At 42.4% G+C, this 17,622-nt stretch overlaps 1 protein-coding gene across 1 annotated transcript in view; it reads left to right on the plus strand.

Moving 5' to 3' along the window:
• The window catches only part of LOC111221325 (potassium/sodium hyperpolarization-activated cyclic nucleotide-gated channel 1-like), a 68,599-nt gene extending 67,505 nt beyond the window's left edge, over positions 1-1,094 (plus strand). The window contains exon 9 of the mRNA XM_022744685.1: positions 25-1,094. Coding sequence (XP_022600406.1) covers positions 25-1,094 — 1,070 coding nt within the window. The remainder of the gene's footprint in view (positions 1-24) is intronic.
• The last annotated feature ends 16,528 nt before the right edge of the window (positions 1,095-17,622 follow it).

Below are 17,622 nucleotides of genomic sequence, written 5' to 3' on the forward strand. Positions count from 1 at the left end.
TTGGAGGGCTTTCTGGGGATCCAGTGGTGGGGAATCCTTGTGGATCGTTGGGAAGGGCTTCTGGTGGATCAGCAACTACAGCAACTAGCCATATAGGAGGAGGTTTGAGTGGGCCAGGGGGAGGGGTGATTGGAGGACATATTGGCAGAGCAGCAGGAGGGGCAGTAGGGAGCCATATAGGAGGTTCTACCGCTTTTCCTGTAGGAGGGGCTTCTGGTGGAATTACAGCTGGACTCATTGGTTCCTCCCGTTGTCAGAGTCCTATATCTACTGGCTCATCCAGCCCTATGCCTGGGCAGCTTCTCCATAGCCAGCCACCTCCCAAGCCTCCTCCGGTGGCTCCTCTGCAGCAGTTTGCTGGGGGAGGCAGGACTACCAGTGGCTTAAACCTCTTCCATTCCCCTCCACAAGGCTCCCCAACTTCTAGCAGACGACAGCACAGCCAGCAGCCTGCTGAGGGCTCCCCATCTTCCCTCAGCCATTTTAGCCTAGCAGGCCTCCAGTCTGGCTTCCTGCCTCACCAGATGTCCCTAGAGAGGTCTGCCCTGGCCTCACTGGCCCAGTATGGTTCAGCAAACGCCTCCCCCTGCCTTACCCCAGTTGCGCCCAGCCCTACCGTTCAAAGCCCAGTGGCAGGCAGGACTTTCCACTACAGTGACCCCTCCAGCACCACAGGATCCCACAGTTCTCTGCTCATGCCTCAGTCTTCTCTCCCTTCACAGCTTCCCAGCCAGCCACACACAACAGGGAGAGATTCTCCACTGGGCCGCTTTTCTGAGGACCTAAAGCTTTTATCCAGCTCACACCCATCTCTGCAGCAGGAGGTGGCCCAGGCCTTAGGCCACCAAACTCCTCGCTCCTCTGTGGAAACTGGATATTACCCCTCACCCTTTTCCTCACCCACTCTTGTGCCCAAACCCTGTAGCTCAGTGCCAGGGCGCATGACTCCTCCAATCCAGACGTCTCCGGGGCACCCTCAGCAGACTCGGTCTCCTGGGGCCTCCCCGGCTTTGCCGCTGAGGAGGAGCTCTGCTGCCTACTCATCAGATCTAGAACCTCAAACTGTCCGCTCTAAACTCCCTTCCAATTTGTGAGGATTGATCACACCCTCCTGTGCTCCTCCGAACTGAAACACACACAAACTATCTCCATGTGTGGCATTCTTTTCTTTCTGTCTAAAGACTTCACTGTGTTCCACCTCTCATTTTACCAAGATCTTAAATTTACTGTGATTTAAAAGACTCTTTACCTGGTAACTCAGAGCTCTAGAATAGTCTAAATTTGTTTTAAGCTTTTGACGTCTTTTTTTATTCATACATACTGTATATAGATAGAGATATATTTAAATGATAAGTTAATCAAGGGACTAGGAGGGTGTGAAAAACAGGACAGTCATTTTCTTTATTTCTATAACTATGCCAAATTCATCCGGTGATGTTTGGGAAGATAATTCAATGGACAACACAATAATACTCTTTTTCTGCAGGAACCTATGCACTAATACCTGCATGTATAAAGGCTTTTTGTGTGTTTCAAAAAAAAAAAAAAATTATCTACATTTTTAGCTACAACAACATGCTTCGAGACAGGCTGACTCTTGTACCATCTCATTTAGGATCACATATTGTTGATCCTTAAATGTATCTATTAGATTGTACTTATTTATCCTCTGTATAAACTTTTCAAAACCTTACGAGAGATGGAGAAGAGATTTTAGGAAACCAAAAAGACTTTTCCTGTGGGGTAATAATTCGCCTCCTCTTGGCCCATCGATCCTTATTTTATACCACTTTATCGTAATAATACTGTTTTTTGAAGCAGGGCGAGAGGGGTTCAGCGAGCTACCCTCCATCTCAATATTGAGACATAACAGTATGTGAGCAACTGGCTTTCTGCAGAGTCCTCAACCATGTCCTAACAAGCTCACTTTGTCTTCCAAGCTCATGCCACTTAATCTGTGTAGAAAGCATGTGTTGTTTTTTTCTTCCTGACTGTGTGCAACTGTTAATGTGTGAGTGTTAGTGAGAATACATGCGTGAGTCAGTGGAACAGTCGGATGCAAGGCAAGACTTTTCCCTGGACTGATCAAAAGGACGTTTGCCTTTTTTCACACAAAAAAAAAACTAGGACTTCCATTAAACCACAGCTTGTGTGTTGCATTGTGTAGCACTCACAATTCAAAATCAAAGCTAGTAAAAAATACAGTAGCCCCAACACTACACTTTCAGTTATTGAGCAAATACAGTACATACAGTACACAAGCTGAAATATCCTAAAAGTGCTAGAAACAGAAATATGCCACTTGATATTTGATTTGTGCATTACTTCTTCTACTGTAGCTGCTATATGGTCAACATAGACATGTCTCCTCACTGAAGGCTTGTGTTGAGTTTGAGATGTTGAATGTATGTACATTTGTTGTTGTTAAAAGTAAGTACTTTATGGTAGATGCACTGAAGGCTCTGTGCCCCCGGGGGGGGTGGGGGGGGTAAAGACAGTTCCATGACTAAAAAGGTCACTGGTTGAATATGTACAACAGACGTTTTCATCAGCAGCCATTTCTCCCGAAAAAAAGTGTCCTTTAGGAAGACACAGAACCACTACCGGCTAAATTGTTGTCAGGCAATGTGGATATATGACTCGACATGCTGCCCAAAACAGCCCACTCTTTACTGCAGGAGCGCCATAAAGTACTACAACTGCGTACTACAACCCTGAGAGAAACTGCACATCATTCAAAAACAGACCCCCTGTTTCGATTGCATTGCTGCGGGTATATCTGGATTCAGATAGCCTACGCTGCATTCATGGAGCAAGCCTATTATCGATTTGTTTGGTTTTTTTTTGCAGTCAAAAGTGAAAGATGAGAAAATGCCCTTTCTGTGTTTATGTATGTGCATTCATCTAAATCCTGGTGACTCTGAGCCTCAGAGTTGTCGAGAAAACTGAATACACAGTAGAGCAAGGTATCACCACGCTCCCAAAGGAGTGTAGCAGTGATATGCTTCTACATGTTTGTCTGTAGCTCATCACCAAGACAGACCCGGGTTCCACTCAGACAGCTGAGTCCCTAACTCAGTCACAGCACTCAGCCACAGCAGCCTAATTTAACAAGACATGCCTGTAATCCCTTGACCCTAACAGGCTATCATGGACTCACACACAGAGGTGCACAGTGACCATGCTCTCCCCTCATTACAGTTCCCAGAAGTCCCCATAATAAGGTAGAGCAATACACATGACATGACACTCGGCTGCAGGAGTGCACATTTACAGACATGCACTCAGCCACAAGAGCACACAATGACTGCTCCTGGCAGAAAATAAAAACTATTCAACAATCCCATTTTTTTTTTTTTTTGTATCCACAGCATTTATGTTGCTGAAAATATCCTCAACTGAATTTTCAATAAGCAAATCTATGTCCAATTGATTTTCCACTTTCTTATTGGATTCACACCAGCCAGGCCAGTTTATATAGCCAGTAGTTCTTACCAATTTTATGATTAGGGATTTAATGTATGAGTTTTGTTGAAGACATGAATACATGAACTGTAACCTTCGGCAGACGTGGGATATGAATATCTATTTCAATTAGTTTTTTTTTTTTTTAAAGCTACACTATTGACAGTGTGCTACATGTTAGGGTGTTGATGTTTTTCCTTACTTTTGTTGAGATAAATGGCCAAATGTAGACATCATTCATTGATGTCAAGATCATTCCAGTGCAAAAAAAGAAAAAAAAAATTCTACCATAGTGCTGAATATGAGAAAATATAATGATTAATCATAACAATGGTAAGCACATGGCTTTGTTGTCATTCTGTCAGAACTGCCTCAATAATCCAATGTAACACCAAACATTACTGTGATTTGCAAGTGTGACAAAACCAACTGCTCAATGCAACATATCCAGACATGATCTGTGTTATCATTACCTGAAATGTAACACCTGACGTAGAATTAGATGAGACAGACTGAGGGGCAGTCGACACAGCAAGAACTCTATGATTATTTGGCTGATCATCAGAGAATTACTCCTGTATTATATTACATAGGTGAGATCAATAATGGATTATATCTTTTAACTGGATACACATGACCTTTTCATGGTCTTCTCCGCAGACAGAGCAGGCGTAACTAATGGCTAGAGCAGTGTTTTGTTCACCTCTCCTCTCCATTTAACACCTTGCCTGTATCTACAGTAAACAACTATCTGAAAGGCTCTGAAAAGTTTACGTTGGCCACACGATACGGGGCCTGGGAATCTTCAGCCCACCATCTAGAGGGGCAGAGAGGTGGAAGGGACAAAGCTCTGCGACAGTATAGACAGAAAGCGAATAGAGGGAACTGTTGCACCTCTGGAATACTGATTGTCTGCACACAGTGTAGGCATTTTAACCTTGGTCTTCCTGTACCTGCTAGCCTTGGACGTCATGAAAAGTCCCCCTTTTTCCCCTCATGATATGACCTTATTTAGGTGTAGGGAACAATGTAGTCGGACACTCAGTCACCGGGAAGACAGGCACCCCATGGGGTACTCATGCTGACAGGGTGCGTGTTCCGGGTTGGACCGGTGGCATGTTGCCCCCTGCCTTATGATTGTTCCTGAGTGCTAGTGGATGCTTCTTACTGTGGTATTGATTGGAATGACATAAAGGAAAGCTTTGAGCTGTGCTGTGTAGCTAGCAGCAAGTGTATAAATGTGTGTGTGACTGTGTTTCCTGCGCTGCCTGGCAGGGTCGATGACTGGGGCTGGACGCTGTCTAAGGAGGGTGGGACAGGGAGCCACAGGTCAGAGCTTACAGAGAGATAGACATTGGACAGGGATTGATTAGTTGGCCTGAACTTAGTCTGGTCTATTATCACAGATAAGTGGTTTAGGAGAAGGGTGGGTGGGTGTATCAGCTGAATCTGTCACTAACAGTTAGAGAGCTGACACAATCTGCATGCTTACCTGTCTGTTTCATCTGGGGCCAGAATCTTTGCAAATTATTCTGTCCTGGACTTTATATGCAAGAAAACTCTTTTTTTTTTTTTTTTTTAAAAATGAAAATAAGAAAAGCAGTTTTTGATTGATAACCATGCAGCTTTGAAATCATGTCATGGAAATGAAAAAGGGGTTTCTTAAGCCGTAGGTTCATGAAATTTGGAGTAACAAGATTTTCACCTGACAGCAATGTTTATTCTTCAAGGGGATTTGCTATTTCCATCCTTGCAGACTATTTGTTGCAGCTGCATCTGTAGCGTAATGGAGTATCGAGACTGTGTTTTTTTTTGTTTTTTTTGAGGAATCATCTGGGAATTAGATAAGGAGGCTTTGAAACTTTGTGTCTTTTGAGAGAGGCGAATAAAGAAAAACAACTGTGACTCACTCGCTCACGCAGGGAACTATTTCCATTATGTCTCCCTGTGTCACCCATCTGAACAGGGGAAGAAAACGGCTGTTTGAGGGCAAAGGAGGAAATAGCAATGAAGGGCAGTTGAAGGATCACGACAGCTGCCAGCAGTCTGCCCAAGCTAGGCTATTCTGAAATCAGTACAGAGGAAACAGTGGGAAAGCGCCTGACGTGTCTGTATTTTGCTCCTGTCAGGGATTGTTTCATTTTAACATCATGCATTTGTATGAAATGGTTGCTCTGTTTCAACTGAATCTAATCTAAGTCAGGGCTGCCTAGTGTCGGAACTGAAACTGTGTATTTTGAGATAAAAAGCAAAATTAATGCAAACTCATAATGTCTGGCAAAAATTAATATTATTACATTTCTCTGCCTGGAGCCGTACCTGGGTCCAGCCCTGCTGTTGGCCCTATAACCAAATGTGTTGTGAAACAGCCAGCAGGTTTCTACGTTGCTTCAATGATGGAGCTCCACATGGCACCTCTGTACCACCTCCAACTCGTGGTTGTTTCTGTAATGCAGCATTCTCAGATTTTGCTTGGTGCACTTCCAATTTCGCCGCCTAATCTTAGCCTCCCTCTCCTTTTGTGCCGCCCCACTCGCCCATGAATATGTGTTGGTGAATCAGCGATGCACACTAATGAAATCATTTGCTATGATTGAGGATTAGATGTAGCAGTGGCGGAATCGAACCTGCAATTTCTCGGGGGAGAAAGAGGCACGTGTGGTTTTTTTTTTTGTTTTTGTTTTTTTTCCGAGGCTCTCGTTGCTCATTCATAACCACAAATCCCCAACCCCCCACCCATCCACAAACGCTCAGTTTATTTCATACACAAGCACCATGTTCCATATAACAGCGTACCTCAGAGTGATTTGATATGATATGAAGATTGCTATATGTGGTGGAAAGGTCTGTTTATCATAGCGTCTAATACAACTGACCTGTTTTGCTGCTGCTTCAGTGAGATGGAATAACACGACAGTAATGTTACTTTGACAACAAAGTGTGCTGCTGGCCAGTGTAACCTGGATCTGACCCAGTTTAAGGATACCATGCAACAGTGGGGTGCGTAGAAGTTCACTCAAAGACTGAATCATCTTCAGATCCTTCAGGGTAATGGCCCTGTACAGCTAAATGGCAGGTGTCCCTCTTTGTAGCTGTCAATATAAAATCATTCATTCATGCTACTTTACAGCTTGTTCATATATTAAAATTTGACTTGGTTCTGTAATCTAACAAATATACAAATTAGTGTCTTAGATTTGGGTCTGAAAAAACATATGGTACAATTGTTTCTCTATTGGTTGAAGCTGATTGGAAAATCCTGTGTTGAAGCTAAAGGTGAGGCTGCTTTTCACTGGATTAAAGATGTGGTGGGGGTTCTGTATTTGGAGAGATCAGGGTTTACATAAAAAAAAAAAAAATCCTGCTTCTCAAAGCTGTCTTTCATTTGCTGAAGTATGTACTATAATTCCACTTAATCTGACGTTGGGAACGTAATGTCGGCAAGATACTTACTTATACAGATTTATATATTTCCATAGGACCTATTTATATTTCTGTATTTATTTTAGACTCTCTTAATAAGTGATGTCATCATCATAACAGATACTAATAAGCAATGTTCACCAAACTGTGTGTATGTACAGAGTTCATGTCCATGATTTGTATGGAAACATGTCATTTACATTGTATAATCTCTGTACTCTGGCGCGGCGCAGGATTGGGACATTTTCATTACATGATGCTACAGACCAAGACTTTCTACCTGAAGGCTCAACCTTTTTGTTTCATGAAGGCAGCGACTGGTTCAACACTTCTTACAAGGACACGCAGCCTTTTGGGGAGGACAGTATTTTGACCGCTTTGCTATCGATCAATGGATATCTATTTTTTCTGCATTTAACACTGGAACTATGGGAAAAAGCAATAAGAGAACTGTACAGGTATGGTGTGACTGGATGTGCACCTACGGGACATTGCGCTGACCCACAGGACAACCACACACACACACACACACAGACACACACACGCACACACACACATATACATACAGTAGCAATGGCTCATGGTTTGTGTGGCAGTGAAAGGAGTGAGGCAAAAACTGCATTGTCGATAAGCACACATACTGGATGAAATAAAACGGTATAGAATAAAATATAAGGAACACCTACCCGGAGTGTTATTTCTCTCTGTTGTTTGCATGCTCTCAACTCTGTGCATACATGGTTGCGGGGAATGGCGACTTTGTGAGGTTACACTCATTATTTTTTCCCTCCATCTTGTGAGATGTGTCAATAAGCAAAAGCCTTTTGCACACACACACACACACACACGTTCACTCACAGATGCACACAAAGAGCGGTCAAGAGACAGGTGAAGCTCCTCAGAACGCTGCAAATGTTGGCAGACTGTAGAAAGGAGGACAGTCTGCGTCTGCCCCTGTGAGCACTCAGCCATCTGCTTCATTAGAATTCCCCCTTGAGGTAACCTTCCCTTCTCCAAGAGGAACTCATTGAAAGTGAAGGGCTTTGTTTTAGATTGTCTATTGTAATTACACATTATTCTCCTCCTCTGATGCCTGCTTGCTGAGAGGAGAGGAGCTGGCTTACAGCCACAAAAAAATATACACACACTCTCACACACACACACACACACACACACACACACACACACACACACAGGAGTGTGGCGTAAACGGTGCATGACCGCTGCTGCCGCCACGTGAGCCTCCTGTATGCTGTCTCTGTGTGGTTCTGTGCAACGGGCCAGATCAGTGAGGTCATGGTGACATCCTCACTCGGTTGAGGTGGCTGTCTCTCTGCTGCCATAGAGAGACAACCAGCGCTAATGCCTTCCTCTGCAGCATCTGTGATAATCTGCTCTAGTTCTCCTTGGGTCAAACTCAACAGTAATTAATCCTACCATTACCCTGCAGGCCTCAGGGTTAAAGCATTGTATATACATGTATCGCAAGTTTTTTTCTCTTTTTTCCAGATAGCCCCTTTCAACTTGACACTGGTGCTGAAAGTGGGAGAGGAGGATGCCTCAATTTTTACATAAATTAAAATATTTTAATAGTGACATTTGAGAGAGACGCGGGGATTTGGGCGGATGTCAGTCGACCAGAGGGGAGAAACTTGAGTGTCCTGAAAGTCTAAGATCTGAACAGAGTGATAGTGCATCAAAAGTGGAGTTGTTACATAAATTCAGAACCTAAAATGTGCCATTATCTGGTTCCCAACATCCTCTTTTTTTTCTTTTTCCCCGTCCAACACACCTGTTATATTTGTTAGTTTGATTTTAAGGAAAACGCTTTTACTTTCCAGATCTTGTCACGCTCATAGCATGCAGGCTTGGCACTATATTTTTTTTGGCAGCAAAGGGCCCAGAGCACTCAGAAACACACAGTAACTACAGCACATCCGTATTAGTGCTTTTTTTTTCCCTCTAAAACCCTGCTGTCAAAGCCTTTTGACATCTGCCAGTTTGTTCACAAATATTGTCCAAATGCCAACTTTGCAGTGCTCCAGCTTTTGATGCGCATGGCTGAAAGTTTTTCTTTTTGTGTCAGTGTGTATGTGTGTGTCCATGCACGTGGGTGACTCTGCGTATTTGTGTATGTGTGTGTATGTGTGTGTGTGTGTGCCCCCTGGGATTAAGTTCATGAAAGCATACGCATGGATAACATCAGAAAGATGGCCACAGGTTGCCAACCTGATGTCCCCTCTCTTCCTCTTGCTCTGCCAAACCCCCCTCCCCCACCCCCCCAAAAAATATACCCAGTCCTCTGCGCACTTCTTCCCTCGCCTGCTGCAAAATCATGATGGTCAGAAATGGGCCATATGTGCCCTACTTAGAGGTAGAGTCAAGTTTCAGAGGGAAATATTGTACTTTTTGCTATTTATTTCACAAGCTACTTTTCAAATTAGGATTTTTAATGAAACACAAATGATACATTTTCTGGCCTTTTGGGGCCTCCTCCAAAAAAAATTGATGAAGTTGGCATTGTTAAGAGGGAATTTTCACCTCTAAATTTTTCAGATGATTTTATTCAAATAACAGTTTGAGGCCACACAGTCACATGCCGAAGTGCCCCTGGGCAAGATGCTGAATCCCAAATTGCTCCCAGTGCTTACGCCAGTGCCTTGCACAGTAGCTCATTGCCATTGTTGTGTGAATAAGAGTCAAAATTGAAAATACTTTAGGTAAAAGCACTATTTAAATGACCTCCATTTACCATTGACCTCAGATTTATCTCCTGACCCTTTGGAGGAGCCCGATCCCCAGACTGGTAACCACTGGACGAAAGTAGCTAACTGTATATAAGTTAAAACTATAAGCTAAAATAGTTAACACTAGCTCCACTTCAACCAGCTACAACAGTAAGACGCTACTTACTCTAAACATTGATGCATCAGTATTAACAATATTAAAATGTAATATATAATTATATATTTTACAGTATAATGAGTTATTTTGATACTTTAAGTGCAATTTGCTGAGAAAACATAGGATTTAAAATTAAGAATGTTTACTTGCCCTCATACCATAATGTACATTGAAAGTATATATATATATAACATAATATCCACTCTTTTTTTTAACCTTTTCTGTTGTTTCCAGGTCAGTGGGTGAGTGTTAATCAGAAGTGAGAGAGACAGACTTTGATGTGATGCCTTGAGCTGCGACCCCACTGTGATATGTCAACACAAGAACCAGCAGCTCAAGTTGTCACCCTGCCATCTGCTAACAGTCCATCCTAAATGTCAGTTTCTAAGCAAAACCAATTCTCCTGTCCAGACAGACCCTCAGAGCCTGATATAGTTCTGACTAGGAAGGCTTAGATCCATCTTGCGATGCTCATGAAATGTTTAAATAGTGTTTATTGAATCAGCCCTTGAGATTGAATTGCAGAGATTCATTCCAAAATGTGATATCCGCTATTTCCAAAATATGACCCCTGCTCCGCTTAACTGATCGCTGGCATGAGAATGAAATATTCCAGTGGATATTTTGGGGTTTTAATTTAAATGAGTGATGTTAAGTGCTGGGTTTTGAAATGGTGAGCAGTAAGCTGATATAGTTCTCTCTCCACAACAAACATTTTGCAAAGAAACCAAATACATCTCAATACATTAGCATGCTGTTTAGTTCAAGGGATGAATCCTGCATATTCCATAAAAACTCTTTCTCGCTCTTCTAAAAATAATAATAAAAAAAGAAACCCAGAGGAACTCATTTGAAAGAGAGGAAAATACCATTTTCTTATTTTTAGCAATTATAATCCTCCATGACCGGTGATCCCTGCAATACCATCCTCCTTCACTTCCTCCTCTTCCTCCTCTTCCTTTTCCTTTCCCCCAGTGAGAGATGATGGAGAAAAAGATCTCCCTTCCTCGTATGCCTCTTCCCCCTTTGGCTCGGGAGATGCCACGTGTCTCACCATACACTATCGCTTGCTTCTCGCAGAGTGAGGGTAAACTGTGGAGAGCAGAAGGCCCAACCCCCCCCCCCAAAAGCCTGCAGCTTCTGGTCCCTGTTTATCATATTAGCCCGTGCCCTTGAGCATTTTGCAGCCAGAATCATCCTTTGAACTAAAGGAGAAAAAGCAGACCAGGACGGCCATACCATACCATAAATCATGTGGGTTTAAATTCTGACAGTAAATGGCCTTGTACTAAACCATCGCCAAGCTTCAGAGTGGAGCGTGTTGATTGGCTGTCTTAGCAGGCTTGTGTTCCTGCCATGGCTCCTCTTCCAGCCTTGAGAGAAATCAGAAAAACACAGTCCTTTATCTGTTTTTCTTTTTCTTTTTTTTCTTTTTTCTTTGACTCTGAAAACCAAATAAATATTAGCAGCACAATATATTTTGTGATAAAATCATGATGTGAGAGTTAGCTATGAAGAGCTGAGGGAGCCAGGATCAAATTATCACCCACCATATGCATCTAGAGAGGCTTAATTACACTAGTGCAGGACTAGCCATTGTTCAGAATAATTAAGATAGTTTGAAGTGTCATTACTGACTCTGATAATTATAATTTTGCAGAAGAGCCAGTCTGTTGAGCAGAACGGCTCTTGGAGGGGAACAGAGAAGAGGAGCAATTTTCGAGTCAGCCAGCCAAAGCTCTGAATGTCATGCTGGCCCTGCTGACCTCCATGCTTCATCTCACCTGCAAATGAATGTCTTAGCTACTGGTGGGAGGGGAAAAAATGTGGCCCATTCATGTAATGGATTCCAAACTCATACCAAATGTGGTTGGAGCAAACCCAAAGACCTCATTAAGATAATCCTCTGAGGTGAGAAGCATCCAATTAAGTCCTTAACCATTTGAAAACAAACAAACAAACAAGCAAACAGGCATTCCTGCGGTGGCCATCTTATACTCTGAAGCATGCCTCAGATTTATAAACAAAATGCTTCTTGTCAACCAGGTAACAGATGGAACACACATGGTGAAAGAGTCAAAGCCAGTATTTCAATCATCCTCCTTATGTCAAGTGGCTTGTAATAGTATGTCATATCGCCCAGGAGAGCTGTTACATATACCAACACTGAGCGAAATCTGAATTAGCTGTGACTGTTAGACCTTCATACAATAGCAACCTGAAAGGCCTTTCAGTGAATGATTTTTTTTTCTCTTATTATGGGACATAAAAATTCCCTGTCGCTGACCACCTCTGGTGTGCTTAAGAGTGAGAAATAGATCTTACCATAAGGCTTAAAGGACTGTTGAACAATCAGCAGCACATACACAAAGAGAGGGCTGTGGAGGGAGGAGGGAAGGGGAAGGGCTGTGGAGGGAGGAGACAGAAGAATGAGAGGTGGGCTCAGGAGGTGGGCGACGAGGGAGACCTGCAGAAAAATTAATTACGTTTAACACAATGGCTACATGGTCTAAATTCTAAAATACCTGTGTATTGATTGACATACCTTATTGACCACGTCTGGTCCTCTCTTGGCTGCTGTTGCAAAGGGCACTTTGAAATGATTTCTGTGCTTATGCCAGTATGACTTCAGAAAGAATCAAGTCACATACCGCTGTAGGAGATGTGCAGATCATTCAGGCATTTGGTGATGCTGCTATTTTCTCATCCAGTGCCTGTCAGCACTGCAAAGTTTGAACGTTTATGTCTGTCTTTTCACAACAGAGAGCTACGCATGCAAAAACTGACATGTGACTGGCTGAGGAACAAACAAAACAGACTTCATTCATTTAAGAATGCAACAAATTTGTTCCTTCCCAACCATCTCAACTCAGTATTGCAAAATTAAATCTGTTTTCTGATCTGTTCAGCTATGGACGTGGTTTGGTTAGGTTTAGGCATGAAAAATACTTGGTCCAGAGTTAAGAGCAGATCATGGTTTGGGTTAAAATTACCATTTGGTTAAACCTGCAAAAACATTTTGGCCACTTCGGAGCAGCAGAACAAGTTCTGAACACAACATTGACTTATCACATTATAAGTTGACATGGAAAAACAGTTGCATTTTACACATCTAACAGTTATGGAGAAACGCCATCATTCACTTTGAAGCTTTATTTCTGGCCATCTAGCATATGTAAACCCAAAAGGGTTACGCACTCTTCACTCTGAGATCTGTTTTAACTGACTCTCTGATTGTTGTCACAATGTCAATTGATTCATTGTAATTATAAAAAATATTGATTATAGCCACTTTAAGGAAACAGTTAGCCCCAGCAGTGAGCTCACTTTTGCATCTGCCCATGTACTACAATCTTTCAGTCTGTATCAGTTGCAACAGCCAGCTGTGAAGCAGGTTTCATAGAGGCTATAGAGTCTTTACATAACACGAAGGAAGCAGATGCTAATTTGTGAGATGACTCACTTTCATTAGCTGAAGTGAATCTTTTTGAGCTATTGTAGCTTTGATGTTTCCTCCTTAGGTGTTTCACAGGGAATCATTTTTATATGCAAAATGTGCAAGATTTATATTGCATGTTAATTGTCTGTGTGTATATATGTAAGTGTGTAACCACATAGCTCACAGCAGTGGATTCACAGTTACAGTACAGTGCCAACTTCCCCAGAGCAAAACAGAAAAAAAAAAAACAACAAGAGGGAGGAGTGGGGAAAATTGTATTGTATGTGAATGTGTGACAGTGCCTCTTTGCCTGTGTCTTTGAGTTTGTGTATGTTTGCGTGCCAGGACGTGAAAGCTGTAAATATGTCAGTATGGGCAAAACTGTTTTGTATTTGATAAGAGGGATGAAGGAGGGGGTGAAGGAAAGAACCCCGAGCAGTGATTGTGTAAGAAGGAGGAGGTGAATGTGAAAGGGTTGTGCTGGGGAGAGAAAAAGACCTGTGAGGTGTTGGATGGAGTGATGGAGTGTGTCTGTATCCAGGGTGAGTGTAGTGTAGGTATGTGTGTGTGTGTGTGTGTGTGTGTGTGTGTGTGTGTGTTTCTGAAGAGTGAGAAGAAGAGATGAATAAACAGGGAGAGAAAGAGGCGGTGTTTTTGAACACCCATTTCTGCTCCTTTTCTAATCCTGGCACTGCCATTGGGATTAAAGGAGGCAGTTAAACACTGAATATTTCATGATTATGTGTCAGCCGCAAAGAAATGTAGATAATTAACATGCTCCTTTCTGCTGGGATGATCATGAGTGTGAACAGTGTTGTTTTTCTAATTGACCTATAGTTTCCAGCTATCGCGTTCACCGTTTCACCCGACTGACTGTTCACTAACCCCGCCCCCCGAACAGCGATCATCCAATTACAGCGTAGCAACTGTAACTAGGTACAGCAAGTTAGGAGGCTCCATTAAGAGTAGTATTTGGTATTTGAAGAGTTTTGGATCTCTTTTTGAAAACCAAAAACACAAGCAAAAGTGTAAGGAATGGATTAAAGTGCTCTAACATAAGTTGCAAATGTTAGCGTGTCCAGTTTACATTGCAGCTGTGGCTCAGGAGGTAGAGTGGGTTGTCCACTAATTGGGAGGTCAGTGGTTCGATTCCCGACTGAAGTGTCTCTGGGCAGGATACTGAACCCCAAATTGCTCTCCATATATCATGGGTGTGTGAATGTGTGTCTATGGTAGAACAGTGCTATGTGAGTAAATGCGTGTCATGAGTTGTGATGTGTTTGCTGACGTTTTTAAAAATGGTGGAAGCCATGGAAGTTGATTTTTCATTGGATGGTAAGTGAATATTGTAATTCTGTGCAGTACACACATCTGCTGTAAGAAAGGAGGACAAATATATCTTCCAGCACACTGCATTTTGACAAGCTCACACACATCACTGCTCCAAGCCAAATTATGTTTGATCAGCTAGTAATTACTGTGTCTGTGTAAGCAGTAACAGTAGCTACTTTTGAGTAATATAAGTAAAAACCATCATCTTTGTCATCTCATTTCTCATTTCCTCTGCATGGTGCTGAAATGCAGTGTCAACATTTTATTGAAAGAAAAAAGAATGACCATATACATGACATGTAGAGACCACAAGCTCACAAGTTCCATTTGAAAGCAGTATACATTAGTTTGTGTGGTTTGTGGGTCCATTTTGCGACAGTGACTAAGGAGTTCAGCAAGCAGTCAATTCTTGTTTATGTATCTAGAGAAATGTTTACAAGTGCAATAGATTCAGATTTATTTTATTGCTTGAATTGGTAACTGCTCTGAAAAAGATCATTGCTGATGCTGCTGTCCACGCAGAAAATATGGTAAGGAACAATCAATACTGAACATGAAATATGGTGCAGATGCTTTCATGTATTTTTCCAGGGTTTGGAGTGTTACATGTAGCCTATTTAGGAGAAACTGTGTTTGCTTTGTTAGATAGTGTGACTAACCAGCTGTATCCAATCAGTGTGTGGAGTGACCTCGGTGAATCGTCTCAAACTGCATGGAGGGACGAGTTGCTGAGCCAATTCAATAATTCCCACAAAACACAGAGTTTGCACTCAAAGAGATCCCATGGAGGTGAAATTCACTTCCTAATCCCCTGCCAAAAACTGAGCTGAAAAATTAGCGAATTAGTTTTCCCCTGGTTCTATAATGGTTGGTAGTTAGTTGACTCTCCAAATAGGATCCTATGTTGTCTCTGGCTCTCCCTCTGTGGCTCCCCCACTGACGCTTCTTCCTCCCTCCTTCACCTCCCTCCAAAGCCACTAAATCACTCTGACTGTGGACAAGCATGCAGTTAATAAACCTAACAGCCAGCAGGGAAGTTGTAGCATTATGTGTGTGTGTGTGTGTGTGTGTGGGGGGGGGGGTATCTATATATACAGTCTCTAGGCGGGAAAAAGCACCATATCTGATACCGATAGCAGTCTGGAGTGATAAATCCATCCACTTTTTTTTTTTTTTTTATATCACAAATTTATGAAAACATCTTCCTATCACCAGAGTGGTGGAGCAGCTGTATACTGAATGTGTGAAAATATTTCTCAGTGATCATATTTAACAAAGATCCAAAGTGCTGTGGGCATGATTCATTATCATGATGCTCAAGGATGATGAGGCGTCAAAGCCAAAGCTGTATTTAGGTATGGATGTTCTGTGCTATGTCACGGCTGAGAGACTGGGTCACACAGTTTGATATGCAGGTGCACAGGAGCGCAGGGTTTCCTGCAGCAAACAGGCAGCTCTCTTGTCAGAGGTGTACCGAGGCATGACACGTAACGACACACACACACACACCCACACACACATCTCCCCTCTCGGCAGCCATCCGCCACAGGACAGCTGATAAAAATATCACAAGCCCTATCAGGCAATTAAACAGGGAGATGCAGCGGAGTGTGTTGGCTGCTTAATGGCTTCGGCCTCCCCGCAGACGAGCCTGTGTGACTGGCCAACGGGGGGGATACAGACCACTGATGAAGTGGGAAATCAAAAGGTGGTTGAAGCAGTTACATCAGTCTCAGTGAACAGTTTTTCTGTCATGTGGTAGAAGAAGGAAATGTTTCTGTGAAAAAAAAGGCTTAAACTGTGAACTTAAGTTAGAAATGATAATAAACTGATTAATTCAAAATGAATAATATCAATATGAATAAACAAATTTCTGTCACACTTTGTAAAAATTGTAAACCAATAAAAGTGTAATAGCTAAGTGTAACAGGTTGTGAAAAATCTTTTTGGCTGGTGCTCAACCTCAAAACCTTTGCATTTTTACCTCCTTTTTAACTCTTTACAAATGGTTTGTAAGTTGGAATTAGTGGGTTCATTAATAATAACTAATATTGTCATTTTGTCAGTAGCATAAAGGTTTGTAATAAAAACAACTTTTCAGTTAATTACTACTTATAAAACCCATATAAAGAATGCATGTATTGCCGTGTTTTATTTTGCTAGTTTCCTCTCTCGTATCATGAACAGAGTCAAGTTACGAATCAGCTGCTAAGATTGCTACTATCTTGGAATGGTGGGTAAATGGAGCCCCTTCTGTAGAGTGAACCTGTGAATGTTGGTCATCGGCAGTCATCTGCTCTGTACCCGACACCACTGTCTGATGTCCTTGGACAACCGTACATCAGTTACATTACCTTGTTTCATTATCGCTTATAATATTGTCGAGGAAAACAATTGTAACCTGAGATCGCAGGGACTTGCATCTCAGCTGAATTCCTTGAGCAGGTTGACATCCTGACCCTGATGCTGCTTCTCCTCAGCACACGCAGAACGTAGTGGAGGTGATGGATCTACACTCCATAGTGGACATTCCTCAAACCCAAATGGACATTATCAGCTGGGTGGTATCTGACCCACATCTTGGCTTCTGTCATGTCTACTACTCTCACCTCAGCAGGGGCTCTGTGATGGACTCCATATTGCCTCACACAATCTCAGGCAGCCGATACAAGGTGGCAAGGTGGACTTTGAGAGATACACAACTTCTTGGTGATTTGCATGTGTGTGTGTGTAAGAGAGAGAGAGAGAGAGAAGAGAGAGAGAAAGAGATACAATGAGAACAAAGAAAGAGAATGTCTGTCCCATGTTTCCCAGATTCAGGCTGCTGTTAATGGACAGAGATAGCAGTGGAACAACAGCACTGGTAGACTAGACATCTTGCTTAGCACTCAAACAGAAATAAACATTCATTATATATTCACATCTTTTGCGTCCATTAGATGCAAACATCTTTTATTTCAGCACATCTGTTGTGATGAAAACTCACCTTGGTGAACCTTGTATTTCTGCCTGCAACTTTGGCCTGGAGTAATAACTGGTATAACTTAGATAAGATTACA

Source organism: Seriola dumerili, unplaced genomic scaffold, assembly GCF_002260705.1.
Source record: "Seriola dumerili isolate Sdu_G_001 unplaced genomic scaffold, Sdu_1.0 BDQW01000003.1, whole genome shotgun sequence".
Lineage (NCBI taxonomy): Eukaryota > Metazoa > Chordata > Actinopteri > Carangiformes > Carangidae > Seriola > Seriola dumerili.